General features: G+C 39.4%; 1 protein-coding gene across 3 annotated transcripts in view; it reads left to right on the forward strand.

Moving 5' to 3' along the window:
• The window catches only part of LRP1 (LDL receptor related protein 1), a 382,005-nt gene that overhangs the window by 272,969 nt on the left and 83,212 nt on the right, over window positions 1-25,824 (forward strand). For all 3 annotated transcript variants that reach the window (XM_081934411.1, XM_081934412.1, XM_081934413.1), the window contains 17 exons: window positions 1,389-1,593; window positions 2,492-2,656; window positions 3,781-4,025; window positions 6,056-6,187; window positions 6,829-7,056; window positions 7,747-7,921; window positions 11,633-11,727; window positions 11,979-12,128; window positions 14,402-14,545; window positions 15,156-15,281; window positions 17,173-17,304; window positions 19,964-20,098; window positions 20,211-20,340; window positions 20,671-20,797; window positions 21,694-21,845; window positions 22,256-22,380; window positions 22,534-22,905. In XM_081934411.1, the coding sequence (XP_081790537.1) occupies window positions 1,389-1,593; window positions 2,492-2,656; window positions 3,781-4,025; window positions 6,056-6,187; window positions 6,829-7,056; window positions 7,747-7,921; window positions 11,633-11,727; window positions 11,979-12,128; window positions 14,402-14,545; window positions 15,156-15,281; window positions 17,173-17,304; window positions 19,964-20,098; window positions 20,211-20,340; window positions 20,671-20,797; window positions 21,694-21,845; window positions 22,256-22,380; window positions 22,534-22,905 (2,838 nt within the window). The remainder of the gene's footprint in view (window positions 1-1,388; window positions 1,594-2,491; window positions 2,657-3,780; window positions 4,026-6,055; window positions 6,188-6,828; window positions 7,057-7,746; window positions 7,922-11,632; window positions 11,728-11,978; window positions 12,129-14,401; window positions 14,546-15,155; window positions 15,282-17,172; window positions 17,305-19,963; window positions 20,099-20,210; window positions 20,341-20,670; window positions 20,798-21,693; window positions 21,846-22,255; window positions 22,381-22,533; window positions 22,906-25,824) is intronic.

Below are 25,824 nucleotides of genomic sequence, written 5' to 3' on the forward strand. Positions count from 1 at the left end.
TTAAGCTCACACTGACTGCTTCAGTGACTCCATCCAGCCATTTTGTTCTCTGTTGTCCCTTTCTTCTTTGGCTCTCAATTGTTCCCAGCATTAGGCTCTTCTCCAGTGAGTCCTTCTTTCTCATTAGGTGGCCAAAGTATTTGAGTTTCATCTTCAGGATCTGGCATTTTAAAGAGCAGTCAGGGTTGATCTCCTCTAGGACTGACCGGTTTGATCGCTTTGCAGTCCAAGGGACTGGTAGGAGTTTTCTCCAGCACCATGATTCCGAGGCCTTTGGTGCTCAGCCTTTCTTATGGTCCAACCTTCACAGCTCATACATTGCAACTGAAAAAACCATAGTCTTGACTAAACACACTTTTGTTGGCAGGGTGATGTCTCTGCTTTTTAGTATGCTGTCTAGATTTGCCATAGCTTTCCTCCCCAGGAGCAAACGTCTTTTAATTTCTTGGTGCCATCCCCATCTGTGGTGATCTTTGAGCCCTAACTATACTATACTAACTTAACTGTTAGTATAGCCAACATTTATGATGTGCGGTATGTAACTACAGCCTATGTCTAAATAAAAGATAGCAGATACCTTGGAGGAATTCCTATTTTACCCAATGAAAAGAAAAGCGGCATGCTGAAAATAATTCTCCTGTAGGCTCTTTGGAATGAATTTAGCTACATGTAGTCTGCTTTAATAACTCCAGCAATTTAGCAAAAGCATGGTATCTTTCTCAGAATGGATTATATTTTACAAATCACAACAAATTTACTAATCTCTAAAGTGGCTATAATCTCTCCATTGCTAGTATATTGTAAGATACTTCGTGAAGAAAGCATTGAATCCTAGATCATCTTTCCCCATCTTGAGTATCATTCAGATGTATGGGCCTGCATTCTGAGAATTCTTCAGCCCATGTAGTCACAGGTGAGAATTCTGGGAATGAAAGTCCATATAAATAAGAGTGCACTCAAGGTGGGGAATGCTCTCTTAGATCATTGCTACTCATTCTTCAGACTGTCTGATCTAAGATCCAATAAAGAATAGCAGCAACTCTCTTTCAGATTTTGTCTGGAATCAAATTGATTATTTAGATGTGTGGATTCTGGATATTTGAATAGCTTGATAATGTGGTAGGCCTTTAATTAAATACGTGACAGTATTTCTAGTGGTTCTGCTGGTCCTCTCAATGACATTTGGTATGATCCATTAAGACACCTTTCTTGAAATGTTGTTATAGAACTTGGAGGCATCTTTACCCATTTTTTAATTGAGAGAGAAGATCTTGGGAAGTTAGATCCCAGAAAAGAATCTTTCAAAAACGCTTTCAACATGCAGTGAAGCTTGTCTGAATAATACGAACAATTACTGATGACTTCTATCCCAACTATTTTTCTTACAGCCCTAACCAGCTTTGAGGTGGTGATACAATATGGGCTAGCTACCCCTGAAGGACTTGCTGTGGACTGGATTGCTGGCAACATCTACTGGGTGGAGAGCAACCTGGACCAAATTGAGGTGGCTAAGCTAGACGGAACAATGAGGAGCACCTTATTGGCTGGGGATATCGAGCACCCTCGTGCCATCGCCCTAGACCCACGATGCGGGTATGACTCTGAACGTAAGGGGATGGAGAAATCTATGGGCAGGAACTGATTTAAAAACACGGTGGAAGGTTGGGTACCACAATAACTTCCCCATGTGGATTTTGGTAAAACGTGTTCATCTTTTAATTCAGTAGCAAACCTCAACCTGCATTTAGCGTTTGCCTGGAAGGAGACAGTAAATCAAATGGTTCCCCAGATATTTGTATCCTTAGGAGGGGGCTGGGTTTATTCTGGGATTTGACCCAAAGGGGCAAAAGCATAGAATGCTGGTAGAATTTAGCATCAAGAATCCCTGGTGTTTTGTTTATATAAGCAAGCTTCTTTCGGCTACTAGAAAGATGCCCTGGTATTTATTATTTATGTAATATCCTGTAGAATTTTAAAAGCAAATAGGTGTTTAGGATCCTTTTAAAGTGTATGCCTGCACATTCCTCTACTGCAGAAATTGAATTAGAGCCTCTCTGCAGTCAAATCTTGATAGAAATTCCAGTGTAGAAGGATACTCTTTATTCCTCTCTAATCATTTCATAAGAGGTAGATGGGACTGATCATAAGCAGACTATTGAAGAGCACTGCAATATTTTCACATCACTTAAAAATATATATACAAAGGGAACTGTGCCATGTAGCACTGTGCATACAGACTTTCTGAACTTTGTAGAAACGAAGCATTGCTTTTAAAAGCCTAGTCTTATAGAATTTGCCCGGATCCCCATTCAACAGCTACGGAGTGTTGCAGAGAGGATTGATATCAAATCACTGTTTAGTGTCTCAAAGAGCGAATGATTTACAGAGTGAATATTGCAGTGTTACAGAGGGTACGTAAACTATATTCCTGTGGCTGAAGAGGCATCTTTTTTTTTGACTCTGTGTGTGCCCACTTCCCCCCCCCCCCCAGGATTCTCTTCTGGACAGACTGGGATGCCAGCCTGCCTCGCATTGAGGCAGCTTCCATGAGTGGTCAAGGCCGACGCGTCATTCACAAGGAAACAGGCTCAGGCGGCTGGCCAAATGGGCTCACAGTGGACTACCTGGAAAAGCGTATACTGTGGATTGATGCCAGGTGCGGAACAGCCAGACACCAAATATTCAGGGGTTGAGATTCAGGGTAGAATTTCTGAGCGGCTGGGGGGTGGGGTTATTGAGAAGCCAATCCAGATCCTCTTAAAATGTCCACATCTTTCCCTTTATAAGAATCTAGGTTTGGTATTTTTATTTCCACTGAGTACTGGCCCTTCAAAATCTTGCTGCTCTTGCTACTTCTTCCTTCCTTCCTTCTTTAGGTATTAGCCTTAAAGATAATTTTACTTACTAAAAGATCACATATTCAATGTAATAATGCCAGTGTAACATAGGCTACCATAGCTGCAATTGGGAATGGTTATCCTTGTCCAAGATATGCTTCCACCCCCCTGAAAACATTGAAAAACAGGAAGCATTTTCTTCCTGCTCTGCTAAAAAGGTTCTCTGTCTATTGGGAGTAATTCTACCCCAGTTGCACTTTGCAGGGCTATTATTTAATTGAGGAGAAAGAGAAGAGAGTCTCCTATTTTGCTGTAATATCCCATTGAGTCTTTTATACTGAGAAGGCTGTAAGAACACAATAACTTCCTCTTTTCTGTCTCTCATAGTAGCGATACACATAATTACTATAGTTACTATATTAATGTAATAAAACCTTAGTAAGTAAGACATTATTGGCTAGCGTATTAAATGCATTTTTTGCTGTAGATTAGAGACTAATAAACAAATCAATGTGTTTTATAATAAACTTGGCGTGCCTTTAATAGACTCCAGGGCAACATAAAATAGGTATTTTGGCTTACTTTCCTAGAGTGATGAATTTCATGCTGGATTTCTTTCTGAAAGGAAAAGCCTTTGATCATGTTGCTATTTTTCCATTCATCTAAGTATCTTGCTCCCTCCGTCCTTCGTCTTTCTTTGTTTCTCATGTCTTATTTGCAGCCTGTTTGCTCAGCCCTATCTTTCATTATTTATTGATTTGATTTGTCAGACGACAATTACACATTCGAACAAAGAAATGGAGAAAACGATCTTGTTGTACCAGTTCTACTTTGTACTCCCATGTTCCCAACGCCACTCTTGAACTCGTGTCTCTTGTTTCCCATCTCTCCTTTTTTCTGCTTCTGGGAATGTTCGTGTTGATTCGCCATCTTCTTTCCCCAGGTCAGATGCGATCTATTCTGCCCTCTACGACGGCACTGGGCACATTGAGGTGCTGCGAGGCCATGAGTATCTGTCACATCCCTTTGCTGTCACCTTGTATGGTGGGGAGGTGTACTGGACTGACTGGCGCACAAATACCCTGGCCAAGGCTAACAAGTGGACAGGCCACAACGTCACTGTCGTGCAGCGAACCAACACACAGCCCTTTGATTTGCAGGTCTATCACCCCTCTCGCCAGCCTGTAGGTGAGCCATGATAAGGGAAAGGGGGCAGTGAGGGAATGACATCAGGCTTCAGTCTGTGAAGTCAATGTGGGCACCAGAAGTTTGTCACAATTGCCACAGCTGCCTACTGCTGTGTTCAAGGTAGCTAGGTCTGTCCCCAGAGACTTTACATCTAATGGATACAGGAAGAAACGGTGACCTCCACTGATGTGTAAATGATGCGGCCGGTGGAAGCTAGTTGGGTAAAACTAGATTGCCTATATCTAAGAGTGGGGTTTTTTTCCCCCTTTAATTGGTGCCATTCCTTTCTTTTCTTGGTGATGTAGTCCCAAAGGTGCTTTCTCCAAAAGGCAGCTGGATTTTCTTGGGGTTTTTTTTTTTCCCCTTTGAAAACATTTCGCTTCTCATCCAGAAACGTTTTCAAAGAAAACTACAACAACAGCAAGAAGGAAGTCCTGTTGCCTTTTGAAAAAAAGCACCTGTGGGACAACCCACAGCCTGGATGATTGGGAATCTCCACCGACACTTGGGAGATGGTAGGAATTTCACAAGAGACTCTTCATAGGGAAAGCATGTGCTCTGCCAATGAGCACGGCCTCCCCCAGGCATCTATTTGCCAGTGTTTGGTATTATATCTTTCAGTAAGAAAGAATTAATTATTTGATCATAGAAGCAAAGACTAAAACCATTTCTCCTTCTTATTCCTGAGTCTCCTAATAAAGGTACAGATTCTGGATTTAATTGCACTGCTCTGGGACAGTACTATCTTGGATCCATTGCCACGTAGGGCTTATTTTTCAGAAACCAATGTCTATACCCATGTCTTTACCTGCTTGTATCAATTCCTAAAAGACTGACTTTCCATAGTACGTTTAGGCATAAGCAAGACTGGTATGTTGAAAGAACATCTAAATTATGAAGTGAGGGAGGAGCAGTTTTAAACTAAAATAATTCCTTCTCTAATAAATTGCAGAGGCCATTCTCATTCAGGTATGGCATAGTAGATAATGGTCTCCTTTTATGGTGGTAAGATGCATATATCATATATTTTGTGCACTTAATCCGGGTCACTTAAAATCCTGGAGATTCTTGTCAGCTAACTTGCCTAAATTGGAAGGGGGGAAAATTATTCCAATAGTGATACTATTATACTTGGCATGGACAGATGGATAGAGAGGTAGGTACATACATACATACATACATACATACATACATACATACATACATACATACATACTCATTCTAAGGACTTACATACCAATTTATGTTCTGAGGTTGATGGTAAAATAACAGAATTACTGTAAAAAGACAACAAAGAATGAATATACAGTAATTATATCTGTGTATCAAAGCTTCTCTATGGAGTGGTGCAGTGGCCTAGAAGTGGAGCTCTCGTCTCACAAACAGGAGGTTGTGAGTTCGATCCTAGGTAGAGGCAGGTATTTCTCCCTCTGGCCACACTGAGAATTTATCTGCTGAACAAAATTCCACATTGGCGACAGGAAGGGCATCCGGCCATTAAAACACTCTGGTAGCTCCATTCAGTTGCCCAGACTCTTACCCCGCAAGGGATTATGGGGTCACTAAAAGAAGATGATTAAAGCTTCACTACGTTTTATTATTAAAATGAAGATTTTTTTTTACACAACATGAAGCATTTGCACTTAGACACTCTACTTTCTGAAGATTTGGAAATCCTCCGTCGATTGTAGGATTGGCTTTTCCCCTGGTCAGTCTCTTACATTTTCTTTTTTGGCACTTGCACTTTTTAAGGCAGTAGGACAGGGATCTCCAAACTTGGCAATTTTAAGATTCGTGAACCTCAACTCCCACAATTCTTCAGCCAGCCATGAAGTCTTCATGTCTTAAAGTTGTTAAATCTGGAGACGCTTGCTCCAGGGAAAGCAAAAGTACAACCCTACCATGCTGGACAATCCAGAAGTCCAGTGGCCCTTTTCCCTTGGGCTATATATGCCATAGAGCTATGCATTCTGCTTTCTTTAGAACAAAGTTGTGAGGAATGTAATCTTATAACCTTTTTGTTCTTCTAGCTCCCAATCCTTGTGAGGCCAATGGAGGAAAAGGCCACTGTTCCCACCTGTGCCTCATCAACTACAATGGCACTTACTCCTGTGCTTGCCCCCACCTGATGAAGCTGGATAAGGACAATGCCACCTGCTATGGTAAAGGGAGTGGATGGGATCCAGAGTAAATCAGGAACATCTCCTGCAAAGATAGATAATTTGATATTATAATTGTGCTTTATTGCTTCCGGTCCCTATCTTTCCCATTTATTTTAGCTATTGATACCTCCCAGGCTATGTTTCAGAGTAGTTCACAGGTTTTTAGCAAATGAGTGTAAAAAGCACAGGAATGTTTAAATGTATAGCCACGTTTCCCCCCTCTTGTATCAGCTTCTAAAAGAGTGACTTTTCATAATATGTTTAGTCATAAGCAAAACTTGCGTGCTGCAACAAAACATCTAAGTCATGAGGCTAGGGAGGAGCAGTTTTAAACTAAAGTAATCCCTTCTCTGATGAATTGTGTAACTGAAACCACAAAAAAAGTTACTTTCCCATCTCTTCAGGCTAAATGTTTATTGATTGATTGATTCAATTTGCTAAATATTTAGAAATAATTCAATTGAGAAAAAAATTAAAACTCGCCCTCAGTCTAAACTTCGGAAACTTTTAACCCCAGATCTATACCGTTAATGAATAACCTATTTAAGAATCTTGCAGGTTTTGGAAAGTCTTTATGCTTGCAGAGTCCTGATGATAGTGAGTTTCCATCACCTGGTCTTGCCTTTTCTCCCCATCTCCAGAATTTAAGAAGTTCTTGCTTTATGCACGCCAGATGGAAATCCGAGGTGTGGACATTGACAACCCTTACTACAATTACATTAACTCCTTCACTGTGCCTGACATTGACAATGTGACTGTGGTTGACTATGATGCTCTGGAACAACGCATCTACTGGTCAGATGTCCGCACACAAACCATCAAGCGGGCATTCATCAATGGAACTGGCGTTGAAACAGTTGTTTCTGCAGGTGTGAATTGCTTATATTGTCCTCTTCTTCCAAAGCTTCCCAACATTTGTGTTGCTTTTTGACTTGGCTATTGTTTAATTAAATTCTAATATTTAATGGACAGCTTTTTTAAAGGCACTAGAATATTTAACTTTTAATTAAAACTAACAGCAGGGACAAATAACCAGGAGCACTCATTGAGTTCAAAGCAGAGAAAAGTTTATCATTGCTACCTATAAACAAGAATCTGGTCAAATAATGGCCGAAACTAAATTGGCGCTAGATAAGGGTCAAAGGAAATTCACAAGTGGCTGACTTAGGTCTCTTGTGGGAGCGCAAATATTCCAAACTGATGACACTTTTAACCCCACCCTGAGGCTCAGCCTGCAGATCTGCTACATCTATATTCCTTCTAGTTTCTTATCATTATTCTACATCAGGGATTAGATATTTTTGAGGGATTTATTGAGGCTGTGTAAATACCAACACAGAGACATCTCACAAAACTCCCATCATTTTTCAGTTTTTTTTTTTAAATTAAGGGAATAAATGGGCAACGTGGCTCTCTCTGGCAGCACATCCTAACTTTCTTTGTACCTTTCTGGATTTCACATTTATGCCTATTTATTTATTTGATTTATATAGCCACCCATATATGACTTTGGGCAGCTTACAGCAGTTAAAGAAACACATTGTCTATTACTTTTGCAGATTTACCCAACGCTCATGGCTTGGCTGTGGACTGGGTCTCAAGGAACCTTTTCTGGACCAGCTATGATGCCAATAAAAAACAGATTAATGTTGCCCGGCTAGATGGCTCCTTTAAGAATGCTGTGATTCAGGGACTGGATAAACCTCATTGTTTGGTGGTTCATCCTCTCAAAGGGTAAGTCTGAATCAACCAAGAATGCTGACGAAGTTAAACAATAGAATGGAGTTTCTGAAAAACAGACTGAAACACTTTCACTTTCCTTTTAAATTAATAGCTTTTTAGTATTATTTCTGAATTTATTAACTACATGTTATTTAAACAAAACCCACAAATTCAGTTTTACTGTTGGATTTGTCAAAAAAAAAGGGCATGCATAGCCTTTAGGAGGCTTGTAATGTGCTCCGGGGGGGGGGGGGGGGCAAAAACGAGCAAAAAATGGCTTGTTTTTTTGCAAAAATGGGCCCGCTTTTTGTCAAAAAAAAGGCATGCATAGCCTTTAGGAGGCTTATAGAGTGATCCTTGGGGCGGGGGGGGGGGGAACGGCCTATTTTTTGCTCATTTTTGCCCTCCCCAGCCCCCAGGAGCACTCCATAAGCCTCCTAAAGACAATGTACGGCCATTTTGGTGAAGGGGGCGGGGTTTCAGGAGGCCAAAAATGCTCTATTCAGTGTATAAGACGCACCCAGATTTTCAGCCTCTTTTTTGAGGGAAAAAGGTGTGTCTTATACTCTGAAAAATACGGGAATATGACATAGGTCCCATAATTCCAGAGTAAGATAATATAACATTCCTTAAGTGTTTCGCTGTAACCTTCAATTTTTTGCTGGAGGGGATCTTTCTTTGGCATGTGCTGAAGTTCTTAAGTATTGCTTGTTCTGTTTTATTTTAAGCTCTTCTTGCAAGATACTTAGGACTTGACTATTTTGTTTTGTTCTTTTGTTCTCTTTTTAAAACAAAAGTTGGGGTTTGGGAAGTCATTGCTTAAAATTTCTGAATGAATCCAACAGGCATGCCTAAGTGGATTTACTTGATGCCTAAGACCCATAACCGGCTCTGTTGCATCTAGACATTCTTCCTTCATCTTCAGGCCATCCACAGCCCAATAGGAAGAGGAATATAATTGTATTCAAGAGTCTAGCTCCCTTCATAATTAAAAATGCTGTTTTTTTGAATGGCATAAAGAAGCTGTTTTAGAGAGAGATGCTTCCCACGACTGAAAAACTGTCTTGAGGTGTATCAAGGGCTGGGTTTGTGTGAATGTGAACGTACCAGCTAGTTTATATTATTAAGCAAGGTAAACTATTTTTCATTTGGTAAGAGGCTGCTCATCGAGGAGATACCTGTGTTGGAGGGGTCCTTGGTGCTCTTGCTTGTTTTCTTGCTAACTAGGGAACATCATCAATTGAAGTAAGGAGTGTTGTTTCTGTCAGTTTATATTCTGGAAACTTGCCTGTCTCTGTAGGTGGGGGAGGTTTTGGAGATTCTTTGGTTGGGCTGTTTACTGATGGCTCTTTGGCAGTTTCTTGATTGGGGTATTGCTTACTTGACTGTTGGTCTGAAGTTAACTTTGTAGTTAATCTATGCTGATCCGGAGTGCTGATAACCGGTGGAGTGGTGTTTGGAGCCTTTTTTTTAAAAAAAAAAAATTTTTATTTTTAAACAAACAAACATAAAACATAAAAACCATCCTCCAGTTACATACAGTTTGTCGATTGGTTACAAAGCTTTTGTTCTCCCTCACCAGAGTCTTCACTTACAATTTATATAGAATCACATATTATCAATCTAATATCTCTACAGTACATACAATTATTATCATTATTAAACATTTATTTGACTACAACCATTATTACTTCCTTTTATGTGAGATATTCTAAGTTTAGAATAAATTTACATTATGGCATTTCATCACATCATCCCAAAACCATGCAGTAATATTACATCTTTATATTGTATTCTGTATAAAATTGTTTATCTTTGGTTACAAAACTTTTATGCATCGTCTCCATAGTCCTCACAATTTATATAAAATTTCATATTAGCAATCTAGTGTGTGTGTGTGTGTGTGTGTGTGTGTGTGTGTACACATTATCATTGTTAATCATTTATATGACTATAACTATTATTACTTCATTTTATGTGTAATATTCTAAGTTTAACTAAATTTAAATTAATTTTTATTATAGCATTTCATTACATCATCCTGTATCCATCCAATAGTAGTACAATCTTATATCTCTTGCCATTTGTAGTATTTGTGTTCTAATTCTTTTCTTGGTAGATCTAATCGCACTTCTCTTGGCAACTTGTTTTTCACTGCATATCTTGTAAAGACTTGAAACCCCTCGTCTGTTTCTTCCATCAAGTTCCATCAAGTTCTTCCAACTTCCCTTTGATTATCACCGATGCTTCTGCCAGAATTTCTATTATTACTTCTGCCAAATTTTCTCCCTTTTCTTCTTCTGTATTCTGGAATCTGAGATAAAATTCTGATCTGTCGCTCTCTCATTCCAATATTCCACTCTTGTCTTTTTCAACCACGCTCAATCTGCTGTCAATATCTCAAATTTTCTTATCTCTTTGTTCATCTTTTTCTTCAATTTTTTGAAATCTGTCCTCGTATTTCATCATCGTTTGGTAAATATTCTCAATTTTTCCATCTATTTTTCCTGTTCTTTGTTCAATATTCTCCATTCTCTTTTCAATTATCTCTGTTCTTTCTTGTATTTTTTGAATTTCTTGTATAATCATCTGCAATGTCACTTCCTTTTCTTTTCGTGTTGCAACATCATCTGTATTGGTCTTTTCCTCCGTATGGTAAACACTGCCACAATATAAGATCCAAGGCTTCTTTATTAAGTTCCAAACAAGTTCACTGCAATCTTCTCTCTTTCAAGTCAAGCTTTCTTTTCACTCCAGTCCAGCTACTGATAGTACTCCGGAGGAGCACTTGTATAAACAATCCGTGCTCATCCCATTATCATTTTCAATAAACAAGCTCAGAGGCCTTGAAATGTAGATCAAATGCTCAAAGGGGAAAAAAGAAAAACAATGTTTCCAAGCCTCCAAGTCTCTAAGTGGCAGTGTTACTTCTTTTCCTCTACTTTTACTTCCCTCTTTATATTCCAAACTTAAGGGGGGGGGGAGAATTCTTAAAAAGAAAATGCAATAGAGCGTTGAAAATAGGGGGGAAAGTCTTAATAAGTATTGAAAAAAGAGAAATAAAAAAAACAGTCCAGTTTAAAAAATAAGCATTTGTAAAATTTCCATCAATAAAAAGATTAAAGAAAAATAACACACTAAGTTTGACTCAGGCTTAATCTCGCCGCTTAACCTCTTCTGTCTTCAGTTTTAACTTTATTTTTGATCTTTTGGGGTGTTCTCTATTAATAAAATTTATCTCACCAATTTGACACATTTTCTCTCCCGTTTTCCTTCCGTTCCGGAGCTGTCCCAACTTTCAGCAGCTTTAATGGCTGCTTCTCTGTCGCCAGAAAAAAAGGGCTTCTCCTGGATCTACCAGGGACTTTGCCATGTCCCTGGGATCGGTAGGATGTTCCCTTCTCTCTCACCGTCTCTACAGGATGGTTTAGGTCCAAAAGGACCGTCCAGCAGCAGAGATATTGACAGCGATCTTGGAGCTTCAAGATTACGTATTGTCGCGACGTCATCCCCGCCTCTCCTTTTTTCCTTCTCTTTTGGCCTGGTTGATTGTCTCTTTTGCATTTCTCATCTTCAGTAACTTTAAGATGGGTGGATTTTTAACTCTCAGAATTCCGGGAGCAAGCTGGCTGAAGTTGAGAAACATTCATATGTTTATCCAGGGGATAATCAGCCAATGTGGGGAAGGATATAGCATTGAATGGCGATTCCTTTGTTTCATAGGAAACTCTATTGGACAGATGGAGACAGCATCAATGTCGCCAACATGGATGGAAGCAACCGCAGCCTTCTCTTCACAAACCAAAAATGGCCTGTTGGTATGGAAGCTATTTGCATTGTTTCTGTTGTAGCATCGTTATGTGAAATGACAATAAAATTCATGGAAATGGTAGAATTTGCATCATCTCCATAATGTCAGTGCAGGTGTCTAGAAATGACAGATTGCTCCTTCTTCCAATTGGTCTATTACTTTTTAAAGCCACCCATGACAACGCTTTAGGTACAACCTACCCTTGCTGCTTACTCTTTTGAGTCCATGCTAAAATAATAATATTTTTTTTAATGTTAGGGCTCTCCATTGACTACAAAGAAAACAAGCTGTACTGGATAAGCTCTGGCAATGGCACCATCAATAGATGCAACTTCAATGGCAGCGGTTTGGAGGTGTTGGAGACTATGAAGAACCAGCTACGCAAAGCCACAGCACTGGCCATAATGGGTAAGAGACAGTGGACAATGTATGGGGTTTTTTTTTCCATGCTGCGATTTGCATGGAGAGTAGATCTTACATATTTCTCATTTTTGTGGGCTCATTTATGTAGAACCTTTTTGTGGCTTATAGTAGAGATCTCATTTGCTTTTGTTTCAAAAACATTGTGGTCTTCTGTATTCAGAAATTACTACATTATTTTCCGAAAGGTATCATATTGAGGCTGTGATTTCCATAATTAAATCTCTATGATAGTTTTTATCATAATACCCAGTTGAAAGCATCTATATCTAAGATGCACTGCGTTAGTATTTATATAACTTATTTGGGGACTATATTCTTCAATCTATTTTAGTATTGATAAAAATGTATTTTATGAAGAATTAAAGTCTTAAAATAAACTGATGCTACAAGAGTTAATTTCCTTCCTTTTGGTACCTATGCACAACTTAGCATGATTGTTAAAGCTTTTAACAATGTTTTTAATATAATATACCTGTATCTTATAGCTGCATGTGTGGAAGCACATTTTTAATCTTTTCGTTAATTTACATACGCAGATTTTCCTGGCTAATACCAGAACCAGGAAACCACCAAGCTAATGCTACAGCAATTTTGGGAAACTGATATTTAACTGGTCTACATATACATTAAATGAAACAACTCAAAATTGGATGTGCAATTCCAGGTCCTCAAGATTCTCCGCAATAGCCAGCGTAGCCCATGTTTAAATTAAAATAAGTGGTTTGCTGGTTTGAAACAAAATTCATGTAGTTCAGTATTACAAGGTTAGAGTGCTTGGATTCATTGCATTTGATGGATAAAAATCAAATGAAAAGTATCTTAATGCAGAAGCATACCTTTTAAAATTAATTATTAAAAAATTTCAGCAGAGTTCAGTTACTCCTTATTTAATGACCGTTCATTCAGCAACTGTTCGAAGTTGTAATTGTGCTGAACAAGGGAGACTTACAACTGGTCCTCATACTTGCGGCTGTCGCATTGTATCCATAGTCACATATATTGTAATTCAGATGCTTGGCAACCAGCTCACAAGTATGAGGTTGCAGCATCCTGCAATCATATGATTACCATCTCTGCCGGTTTCCAACAAACAAAACCAATGGTGAAGCCAGCAGGTGGCAAAACCATTTGACTGTAGGATACTGCAACTGCACGGGGTTTGCCTAACAATAACTAGGAGTGCCAGAGCTGCCGTCCTAAGTCAGTGCAGTCAAACAACATTGCACTTTACAACTGTGATGCTTAGTGACAAAACATTTGGGCCCAATTACCATTGGTAAGTGAGGATTACTGTGTTAAATATGCCTCCCCATTTGTTTTAGCCACTCGCTCCTGCTGATTACTGGTGGTTCTTGGGTTACGGCCAATTGTTCAATGACTGTTCAAAGTTATCATGGTGATGAATGAATGCACTTACAATAGGTCCTCATAGTTCCATCCAACGCAGCATCCCGTCGTCACAAAATCACAACCTGCTCAGGTGGCACCCAGTTTGCAGTTATGATGTTGTCACAAGCACAGTGATCATAATTTCCAACATTCTTTCAGCTTCCCACAAGCAAAGTCAATGGGGAAGCCAGCAGGAAATCAGAAGTCACAGTCATGTGAGGTTCTTGCTTGGTCCCGCTTAATGATGGCAACTAGTACTGCCACGATCGCCATTGCTAAGCACCCCATCATGTGACATTACACTATATCAGCGATGGCGAACCTTTTTTGGCTCGTGTGCCATAAGTGGGGGGAGCACAGGGGGGGTTGTGTGCAGGCGTGCCGCACCCATAATGCAATGCGTGACCCCCAGTGCGCATGCGCACACTACAGGCGCTCCCCCCATTTTTACATGCTTTCTTCGCCCTCCCCAGGCTCCAGAGGCTTTATAGGAGCCTGGGGAGGGTGAAAACAGCCTCCTCTGCCCCCCGGATGCCCTCCGGAGGCATCAGGGAAGCCTCCAGACAGTCCCTGAAGCCTTCGGAGCACTCAAAACCATCCTCCGAGCAAACCGGAAGTGACATTTTTCAGTCTTCTGGCTGAGGTTCTTTACCTCATTCTTCTTTCCATCTCACTTTCTTCCCTAGGATCATATTGGTAAAATAGGAACACTATAACCTTTCATTACTGGATTTCTAGAATTGTGAAAAGAATTGCAGTCTCAGTAATAATAACGTGCATGTCTAAGTTTATCAAGTGGGGAGCAAACTGCACTCTTTGCAATTGTGAGTTCCCCTGTGGCATGTGTACGCTTCCCCTTTCTCACTTAGGTGATAAGTTGTGGTGGGCTGACCAGGCCTCTGAAAAAATGGGCACCTGCAACAAGAAAGATGGATCGGAGGCAGTTGTGTTGCGCAACAGCACCACTCTCGTAATGCACATGAAAATCTATGATGAGATCATCCAACAACAGGGTGAGTGTGGGGGGATCTTGAAGTAATGATGCTGGGTAGCTCTGCTTGGTACAAGAGGAGAGATCGAAGAAGTAGGTTGCAAGGAAGCATAATGGAGGCTCATGAGATTCCTAGGCCAGGCAGCGCAGGGAAAATCCACTTACTCTGCCTGCCCAATCCTAGGAAGTCTAGTTTTGAATTATTGGCATTTTGATCATTTAGACCAAATGAACCACACTTTTTGAGGGTCATTGTATCACTGTCCTTGTGGGACGGTATATAATTTACCCAAAAGTTTGGTTCAAATCTGGTAACATCACCAAAATCTTGCAGAACTCTTGGCAGTCTCAAAGGACTCATGACGTTTTGCATTTCCATTTGAAATACAAAATGTTGTTGTGGTGTGAGAAGGTGTTGGCTTTTTAAAATCAACTAATTGGTTCATTTTGGAGGGAGAGGATGTCATAGGGAGAAACTTCAGAAGTGTTCGTGCCTGGAGACATTTATTTGCCAATTCTTTCTTTGATTTTTGTTTGGCTGTAAATTATCATATATGTGACCATCTGGTTGCAAAAGAAAATCTGGACTTTGATATTGTGACCTTTTAACTTTGCTGTTGTTATGGTTTCAGGTGTCAACCCTTGCAGCGTGAACAACGGTGAATGCTCACAACTCTGCCTTCCTACATCAGACACTACTCGTTCCTGCATGTGTACAGCTGGCTACAGCCTGAAGAGCGAGCAGCAGTCCTGCGAAGGTGAACAATTATAAGGGGCGATTCTGTCTGAATGTGACCTGCAGATGTTGTTCTCCATTCCTGGAACTTGGCTAGTTTGCCTGCATGAATCTTGAAGGGCAGCTCCCTCTGCTGCCTGTGGAATTTTAAGTTTTCTCACCGAGGCTTCTAATGAGCTTCCTGCGGTGTTATCCATATATCATGAGTTGGCAAAGTTGACCTTAATTGCATATGTTCTTAATGGGAAGTTGCAGTCAGTCCTGGCTTACTTTACCTTCAAGAAATGTGTTTCTAAAGATATCTTCTGTCTTCTTCACACATTCATTTTTCATGTAGACTAGATGAGAGGGAGAAAAACACTGGTGTCACCTAAAATAGATAAAGTGGGATGCAGCCCTAAGATGTGAAGGAGAAAAACTATAGAATTGCAGGATTAAAAATGATAGGATACAATCCTAGACATTTCTCCCCCCCTCCCCCATATAGCAATCAATCTGTGAACATCCAAAGAAAGGCATATCCTAGAAGGGATATTCAGAAGGCCCATTTATATATAAGATTAAACTTTCTACTCTCCCTTCTCTGGGAGGCACTCTAAAAAGGCTGTGGATGATGGGTCTTAGCCTAATCATGATCTCATAATTTTGGTGGCAGGGAATGTGATATGACACTAGAAAGGAATACCTACAATCATTACTACTATAATATTGTTTGTACAGACCAACATTGATGGTACAAAGGTAATAGTTCAGTTCCTGTTTAGGAATTCCTGGCAGCTGTTTAATGCTTCCTTTCAAAGGGAAAACAGAGTCCAGTTAAAAAATAAACTGTTTCCTCCACATTTCAATCAAAATTGACTTTGCTTATCTTTTAAAGTAATAATTGACTGGAGGCAGTTAGGTGAGTTAAAAGATAATAATTATGTTTTATTGTTTCCATATTCTAACTTTCAAGACCTAAAACCTAGTTTCTCTTCACTAATTTTTTCCTCCACATTTCAATCAATATTGATTTTGCTTATCTTTTTAAGTAATAATTGACTGGGACAGTTAGGTGAATTAAAGATAATAATTATGGTTTATTGTTTCCATGTTCTAACTTTCAACAAACTAAAACCTAGTTTCTTTTCACTAATTTTATTTCATTTCTGTTCACATGGATATATTCTATACGTTCACATAGATCACAGCTAAAATTCTAGAGTTAAAATGAAGGTTTCTGTCTATTGCATTTTGTAAAAGCAACAAAACCATACAAAATACTGGGCCAATTGTTTTATGGGGAAGTGGTGGACAGAATAGTACAATTAAGGGGGAAATAGAATACTTAAGTTCTACAAAACTCAGAGCATTAATTTTGCTTCTTAAGAGATTTATTGAAATGTCCCAAAATCTTGGCCCTTGCTAATCCTACAGCTTTAAGATAGGATGAAAAATCATAGCATACTCCAGATTGAAAGTAATTTCTCTACCAGACTGTAGAGGAAAGGAGACCCTGAAAGTCTGAAAAACAAATGCTCTATTGAAGAAGCTTGAAACAGGCCTTCATCCCTTGTTCACTTCTTGATTGTAATAAAAATGTGTGTAGGTTGTTTTCTCCCAACCCCAGCTGTTGTTAAGGGTTGTTGAAATATTGCCTATTTTACTTTTTTTAAAGCCTATTGGCAGGAACCCATGGAACTATAGAGCAAAACAACTTGAACAGATCCAAGTTGGGGAAGATTGTTTTAGTCTGGAATTCTCCTGGCAGGCTTTTAGGCCAGCTCTGCGGACTGAAATTCTTTTGAGGATTAGATGCTCAGAATAGAACCTGAGACTATTTGCATATAAAGGTTTCCATTCTATACATACTTCCTTGTGCCTCTTTCTCCTTCTGATAAACTTTTTAAGCTTCTGACTGTTTCCTTTTGTAGGTGTTGGCTCTTTCCTCCTCTACTCGGTACATGAGGGCATCCGCGGCATCCCATTGGATCCCAATGACAAGTCTGATGCACTGGTGCCAGTCTCTGGGACTTCACTGGCTGTCGGCATTGATTTCCATGCTGGTAGGTGGCAAATACCTGCAATGGGTTAGTCCTTTTGGGACTCTTGAGTTGGAAAAGGATAAAGGAACAGCCCTCTGAAGAAGGATAAAGAAACTGCATTGATGGAAGACACTATAGCTGATGAGAAAATTGGGCTAATTGCAATTCTTAGTCTTGATTTTCTGTGAAGAGATGATGGTTAATTTGATGGGTTGCCAAAACAACAACAACAGAGTATAACTATTGAGGTATCAAAGTATACAATGAATTCTGTATCCTCATATTACAGAAAAATCCAGCCACAAAACACATGTGAGGAAATCAGAGATCACCATCATCTCATCTCTGGTTAAAAATGTCTTCGGTAACCAAACAAGTTATTTATATTTAGGAGAGAAATCAAAACCGACCAGTCTTGAAGCCAATCCTAAATTATAGTTAATGTCATAACCCTGTTTCCTTAGTGGAGAAGAAACAGTTGATATGGGCATAAACAGGTCAATATTAACTTAATGTCCTTCCTCCACTAGCCTTTTTTTTTTAGCATTCAGCTTTGAGCTTTTGCTTAGAATCTATTCTGAATCACTATCCAGAATCAGTTTGCTGTTACACAATATATTGCCAAAGAAATGACAAAAACAGATGTGACTAAACTCTCTGATTCATTCACTTTAATTCCGAGAAGAACACATATTGAACAAAAGAAGTTAAGTGCATTTTACTAAAGCGGTAAATGTATGCAAAAAAGAAAAAGAACTATTTCGAGACATTTGTTTCTTTTCTTTTCTTTTTTAATTGAAAAAGTTTTATTCAAACATATTTTCCCCCTTTAAGCCCCCCACCATACAGTGTAAATCCCATACAGATACTATACCCCCTCCCCTCCCCCCAGCCCCCCCTAAAAAAAGGAAATTCAAATATTATACCAATTATTTTACCCCCTCCCCTCCCCCTGTCTAAAAGTAGATTACTCATACACATATTGTACCCCCTCTCTTCCCAACAATCACAATATAAATTTCTCTTGGAATAATAATAGCCCATCAATCCCTTCTTCTAAACTAATTTAACATATATAAATCATAATATAAATTTCTCTTAAAATAATATTTCATTAATCCCATCTTCTAGTATATTTATACATATATATTACCCCACCCTCCACCCTAACCCCCCCCCACCTCCCACTCAACCCCCCCCCCTGACTTCCACTATACACCACTCTAATGATTCCAAGCATCCCATGTATTATTTACTCTAATCAACTATCAGTCTAAACAATCTTAGCTAAAGGCTACATAATACCTCCTAGTCTGGTACTTATTCTGTATATAATCAATCCATTTTACCCATTCCTGTGTATAATTCTCCTGCTTCTGATCTTTTAAAAAAGCTGAAATTTTTGCCATTTCGGGAACCCCGCCACTTTCTGAGTCCATTGACCAATTGTCGGTAAAAAATCTTTCTTCCAATGTTGCGCAATCAGCAGCCTAGCTGCTGTAACCATATACAGAACCAATTTTGTTTCCCCTTTAGTAAGATCCTTAGCTATACCCAGTAAAAACATTTGCGGAGTAAATTGTATTCTTTTTTTCAGTACATTTTGCATGACCCACCATATTTTTATCCAAAAAGCCTTAACCTTATTGCAGGTCCACCATACATGAAAAAAGGTAGCATCTAGGCACCCGCATCTCCAACATTTTGGTTGAATATTTGGGTACATGCATGATATTTTTTTAGGATCTAAATACCATCTGTAAAACATTTTATAAAAATTCTCCCTTAAATTCTGTGACTGTGTAAATTTAACATTCTGAACCCATATTCTTTCCCATGTTTCCAACATAACAACTTCACCAAAATTCTGAGCCCATTTAATCATACAATCCTTAACCAATTCACTTTCTGAATCTCTTTCTAACAGTACATTATATATTCTTTTAACTTGTTTTGGGCCAGTCTCTTTTATCTGCTTAATCAGATCCACTTCTTTGTCCATAAAACCGACCCTTCGATCTTCTTCCCATCTCTTCTGTAGCTGTATATAATGTAACCAATTTAAAACAATTCCTTCTTCCAACAGTTGTTCCAAAGTTTTTAACTTCCATTCATCCCCATCAGCGATAAGCACATCTTTGTATAAACAACCCCCGAGTGACTTAATCATAATCCCCATGGTGTCTGCAAGATCCAACCAAAGCGGTTTGTTTCTTGATGAGGACAAAGTCTTAGCCTCGAAACAACTACGGTATATTTATGAAGAACTGTGTATTAAGCAAAAATTAGTTATTAAGTGCATCATGCTCCAAAGTATTCTTAGAATGATATGCATAATACCAATTAATATTGCAGCTAGTTAGATAAATTATCAGTGTACATTGTACCAGAATTTAATGATAGAATTAAACTTTTAACTTCTTCAAGCCTAGGATTGTGCACTTTCCTCAAGATGTTTTGTTTATGGTCTTTGTGGCTAAAGGTATTAGAGGCCCACTAAAGCTGCTACTCTGCCTTTACTAATTTGAATGTACTGTCAGGTGCTGAAAAGAAATGGGTTTGGGGAACCCAGGAACTGATTTGGGGGATTATCAGATGACTCAAATAATAGTTGCTCATTGCATAGAATCACACCAAACCTCCTCTTTCAATCTCCTGTATGTGTTTTTCTCTCCTTCAGATAATGACACTATCTATTGGGTGGACATGGGTATGAGTACAATCAGTCGAGCCAAAAGGGACCAGACCTGGCGAGAGGATGTTGTGACCAATGGCATTGGCCGAGTGGAAGGGATTGCCGTGGACTGGATTGCAGGTGTGGCTGCGAAAATGAGCAACTGAGTGTGGAAAGGAAACCCTCCTTCTCACGAGAATTAAAGGAAGGAGCAATCCATTAAATCCTTAACCTTGTATCTCTTTCCCTCCAGGAAATATCTATTGGACAGACCAGGGCTTTGATGTCATTGAAGTTGCCAGGCTCAATGGTTCATTCCGCTATGTAGTGATTTCACAAGGATTGGATAAGCCACGTGCCATTACGGTACACCCAGAGAAAGGGTAAGATTCCTTTACATTGAGCGCAATTTCTTAGACTGGTCATAATAGAAACAGGTTGGAGTTTATTTGAGGCATTTGAATGATGATAGATTGGGACTGGGGAAAGGCAAGACTCCCAGTTGTGGGAATAGTCATCCCAATGCTTTAAAGGCCATCCAATTGGAAAAGGCTATTCCTAGATCTTGCATGGATATTGGGTTGACTTTTTGCTGTATTCCTTTTTTTTTTTTTTTTTTTTTTTGCTACCATTAAAAATGGCAAACTAGTGACAACTGTGGCTGACACATGATATGTTAACTGTTCTGGTGCTGTCTGTGTCCACTCTTTCAGGTACCTTTTTTGGACAGAGTGGGGCCAATACCCTCGCATTGAACGTTCTCGGCTGGATGGAACAGAGCGTGTGGTCCTTATCAATACCAGCATCAGCTGGCCCAACGGGATTTCTGTTGATTATGAAGTAAGGTCCTGAAGCTGTGTTAGACACATTGTTAGACGCAATGATGCTTATTCTGTCCAACCAAAAATCATAGTTGAGAAATGAACTTTTTTAGCATCTTAGGAATGCCTTGCTCCATTGTATCCTTAGAATAAGAGCAAATAAATAGGATTATGTGCTTTTAATGCAGAAACGTAATTCAGTATCGTGGCAAGTTAAAATTCATACGTAACAATTCTGAGTTATGCAACCAGCAAAATCCGATTTTGTGCAAAGCATTTGTTTGTTGCTGAAGTCGTTATCTAGCTTGGTAATGAAATATTCGGAAACCAACCCACAATCTCGGAGAACGAATCTTTACCCTCATCCTACAAATGAGATAACAGATATTCACCACTATGGTCAAGCATTTGTTTGCGTTAAGAAAAGGGACGTAGCAATGTCACTTGCTGAGTTGGAGTCCTGCTCAGTTCTCTCTCAGCTTCTGATCTTTCACAGCTGTAAACAATCTCCATCCCACTGGAGTAACAGCAGTTCATATGTCCATTTATTTCCTTGCTGGGATATGATTAAGAGCCTTGGTGGCACAGTGGTTATAGTGCAGTACTGCAGGCTACTGCTGACTGCAATTTGGGAGTTCAAATCTCACCAGGCTCAAGGTTGACTCAGCCTTCCATCCTTCCGAGATGAGTAAAATGAGGACCCAAAATTGTTGGGGGCAATATACTGACTCTGCAAAACCGCTTAGAAAAGGCTGTAAAGCGGTATATAAGTCTAAGTGTTATTGCTATTTGAGCTGAGAGTAGGGGAAATGATACACGGTTGGGAACTGGTTGCCTGCATTTTACATTCACTTTGGTATCCTCGGTTGTGTTATATCACTTGCAAGATGGATTGTCATCTGGATCTCTTTTTAGGATGGGAAGCTTTACTGGTGTGATGCCCGGACAGATAAGATTGAACGCATAGACCTAGAGACCGGTGATAAGAGGGAGGTTGTCCTATCCAGTAACAACATGGATATGTTCTCAGTATCCGTCTTTGAGGATTATGTCTACTGGAGTGACAGGTTTGTGTCTCAGTGCTGAGAGTCATGTCTGGAAATGTTTTGCAAGCAACTGCATTTCTTCCATGTTCAGATTGAACAAGATTCATTACGGATTTATATTGTTACATCTTTCTCAAACCCCTCCCGTGCAAACCTATTCGGTCTTTTGAAAGGGAAATATGCTGAGTTTTACAGATGTGCATGTGTTTAAATCTTTTTAATTGAGGTGAAGTATGGATGGATTGAGCATAATATTTGTGTGTAAGATAAGTAATATATCAGAATGCATGCTTGTTTAAGCATGTTTATGAACTGAAGATTTGTGTCACAGTGTTATAAGCAATAGCTTCCTATTGTGATTTGCTATGTAAGAGCTATGCTGGTAGAGTAGAATATCTCACAGTTGCATGCTTAATGGTGCCTCCTTCTAGGACTCATGCAAATGGATCCATTAAGAGGGGCAACAAAGACAATGCATCAGAAATTGTATCTCTGCGCACAGGAATAGGAGTGCAGCTGAAGGACATCAAGGTGTTCAACAGAGCCAGGCAAAAAGGTATGTGAAGAATCCTGCACACACAAGGGATTGAGTGGCAGCATGGACAGTGAAGGTGGAATTTGTTACCTGAAGTAAAACCTCCAGAGACGTAGAAACAGGTTATAAACCAACCTAATGCTCTCTAATTTTTCTTGTATCTCTTTTCTACAGGTACCAATGTGTGCGCACTGAATAACGGCGACTGTCAGCAGTTGTGTCTGTATCGAGGAGGAGGTCAGCGGACCTGTGCCTGTGCCCACGGAATGCTCTCGGAGGACAGTGTAAGCTGCCGTGACTACGATGGGTACCTGCTCTATTCAGAACGGACCATTCTCAAAAGTATCCACTTATCTGATGAGAACAATCTCAATGCGCCCATTAAGCCATTTGAAGACAGCGAGCACATGAAAAACGTCATTGCCTTGGCCTTTGATTACCGTTATGGCAGCAAGGGAAGCAACCGCATCTTCTACAGTGACATTCACTTTGGCAACATCCAGCAAATCAATGATGATGGAACTGGGCGAAGGACTATAGTTGAAAGTAAGTTACTTTGGGTGTTCCCTCCCACCCTTTTTATTTTCTGGCTGCTTCCACCAAAGCGGCAATCCGATTGGAGGAAAGCTGCAGAAATACAGTAAATGTGGCACTACAAAGAGGAATTCTCAGTACATCAATTACAGGGGAAGATTATTTTTGTGTGGGCTGCAGGATTTGCGGGATCAGGGAGCCTCGTATTTCCAGTGCTGTGGCGTTGAAACAGATCACTTTTATTAAAAGCCAAAATTCCAGAATATTAAATGACTATTGTAAGTCTCTGCATTCAGAACATATAAAGGCTTGCTCACTGGATTTTCTTTCAGTAGTCAGAATATTTCCTGGAATAGCTATATTTGAGAACATAGTTGTGCAACTTTCCTTGATTGATGGAATTTCTGTCCAGCTTCTGTTCACTTGGGGCTTCACCGAAATTGGTGCATCCTTCAGATCGGTTCACTAACAGGAGGGAGAAGCTGCTCCAGTTCAGCCGTAGGAAGAGAGTAGGAAGAATGAAGTGGTCTGTATACGGAACAGGGGATCTCAGATAATTAATGTCCAAAGCAAATATGTATGCTTGGTGTAGTTATGGAGTGAAACATGGCTGTTTTGTTTTGGATAAAGACCATGATGTGATTTGAGTTTTGGAGGTAAGGGAAGAACAGGAAAACAGCAGATGAGGAAAAATCTGGGAGTTGGGCTAGTGGGATATGCAACTTAGGGATACTAGCAGTGATGTAGTTAAGGGGAGGGAAAGAAAGGGCTAAAAAGAACAGTGATTGGTGGGCCAGTGGAATATTCCACTCTGGCAGCTGTTTAGGAGAAAGGGGAGAGAAGTGGCAACCCTCATCAGCCTTGCCTTAACTTTCTTATAAAATCACCCCAGGATTCCTCTGGGTTTTATTGTTGCCTAAACAAATATATTCCCAGTTTTGTCCTTCCTGAAACACTAGCCTATCTAGTACTTCTGGAATGTAGTGTGTTGTTCATGAAGTCTCTAGCGTACAGCTGTAAATGGATCACATCATTCCACTGTCAGGGACATTTCATAAGGCAAAAACTTGGCCACAGCTTGTTTTTGGCTGCATTTGATGATGATGATGATGATGATGATGATGATGACCATCATCCTAGCTGATGTCTCTTAATGATTTGTTCAAAATGCAGAAAAAAAATAATCCATATATCGAGGTTGAAGTATACCGTACAGTACAACGCCTGTAATTTGTCTTAGCCATAAAATAAGTTTGTTTTCCTCCTTTGGTGTTTATCACTAACAAAAGGCTGCAGGCTATTCTGTTGAATTAAAGGTTTCTTTAATTCTGCCCTTTTGACAACTGTTCTGATCTTATTCTCATCTGAAGTAAATTACTGGATGATACGCAGATCTTGATACTTTGACCTGAAAGCTGGAGAGATGGTATACACATTCCTTAACTCATTATGTGGATTACCTTCTGATTTCTTACTTAATATGCAAAAATTCCTTTATGCGTCCTCTTCTAAAAATGTGTGGTGTCTATCACCATAGAAACCATTGCAACATTTTCAAAAACAATGGAATGTGTGAATAAAATGTGACCTTCTTCTAAAGTCCCCCTCATCCCCACAGGGAACAGCTGTTACCTGGAGGAAGAGCTGAGTGATGAAGCCTCCTATCTCTTTTGATGTTTTAATGTGTTAGGAGGCAAGAAAGCATATCTATACTTTGGGGGGATTTTTGACAGCTGTTACAAATCAGTCTCCTCTTTTGCAAGGAAAAGCTTTTCAACATTCAGACAATACAGATTCCTAACTTCCTTCATTTGAACAGAAAAGAATTCCATTCATATTCATCAAACTTGTTTGGGATTTTTTTTGTTCTGTTGTTCTGTTTGTCTTTCCAAACTCTATGAAGTCAGTGGCTATAGAAGTTAAGGGGGGGGGGGGGCTTTATGAAGTAACTCTCTTCCATATGTAATCAAAGAGGCAAATTAGAATATAATATGCAGAGAAGAATCAACAACCAAGAATTAGTTTCTAGTATGCATCTTTATATAATTATACATGATTTGAAAATATGATGATGACATAATTGTTATCTTTAACAAGCTTTCCAAAATCAGTATTAAGACGGCCTTTCAAAGTCATACAATATGTGCAAACATTTTAGTTTCCCAGAACTTTTCAAAGGATAAGATAGAGGTGGAAGAGTAAGCTCTTCACCAGTATTTACAACCTTAGCAAAGGTCTGAATTGTAAGATGTAATTTTCATAATTAAATTATTGTAAAAATGTTAACATACCTGAACATGAATACTTCCTCCCAATTCCCACTTTCCCTGTTTAATATTTATTAGTTCCTCCTAAAGCTATTAATATATAGCTCTACTAGTAGTTACAAGCTTTTAAGTTAACTCTTCAAGTTATGTACCTATGACATTAATTTCAATCACTTCAGCACATAACATTTCTTCCATAGTCTATGGGAGAAAGCAGAATCCTATTTAAATGCTAAATAATGGTACAATGTGGCTCAGGTTCTTCTTGAGCTAAAATGTCCGTATGAGGCCAATTCTGTAAAATTGAAGTTTTAAAAAATATTTATTAAGTAAGTTCTCACTGTCATACAGGAGGACAGCAGATGAGTCAGTGTCCCTTAGCTGAATATCTGTTAGCTGAATATCAGGTGGTTGATAACATTGCTTCTGTAAGTAAACTACTGATAACTGCAGTGATCAACAGCCAAGCACTGAAAACCCTTCTTGATACAGATGCATCTATATTTTAATCCAATGTAATTTTATTTTCCCAAGGTACATCTCTCAAGAGAACAGATGTGTATTTTATGAACTTGTGGTAAATCCTTGTAGCTAATGTCCAAGTGGAAGTTGGGAAGGGAGTAGGGGGAGCCTTTTTCTCTGGGTAGGATAATCTCTGAATTAC

This window comes from Natrix helvetica (assembly GCF_964273705.1).
Source record: "Natrix helvetica genome assembly, chromosome: 1".
Taxonomy (NCBI): domain Eukaryota; kingdom Metazoa; phylum Chordata; class Lepidosauria; order Squamata; family Natricidae; genus Natrix; species Natrix helvetica.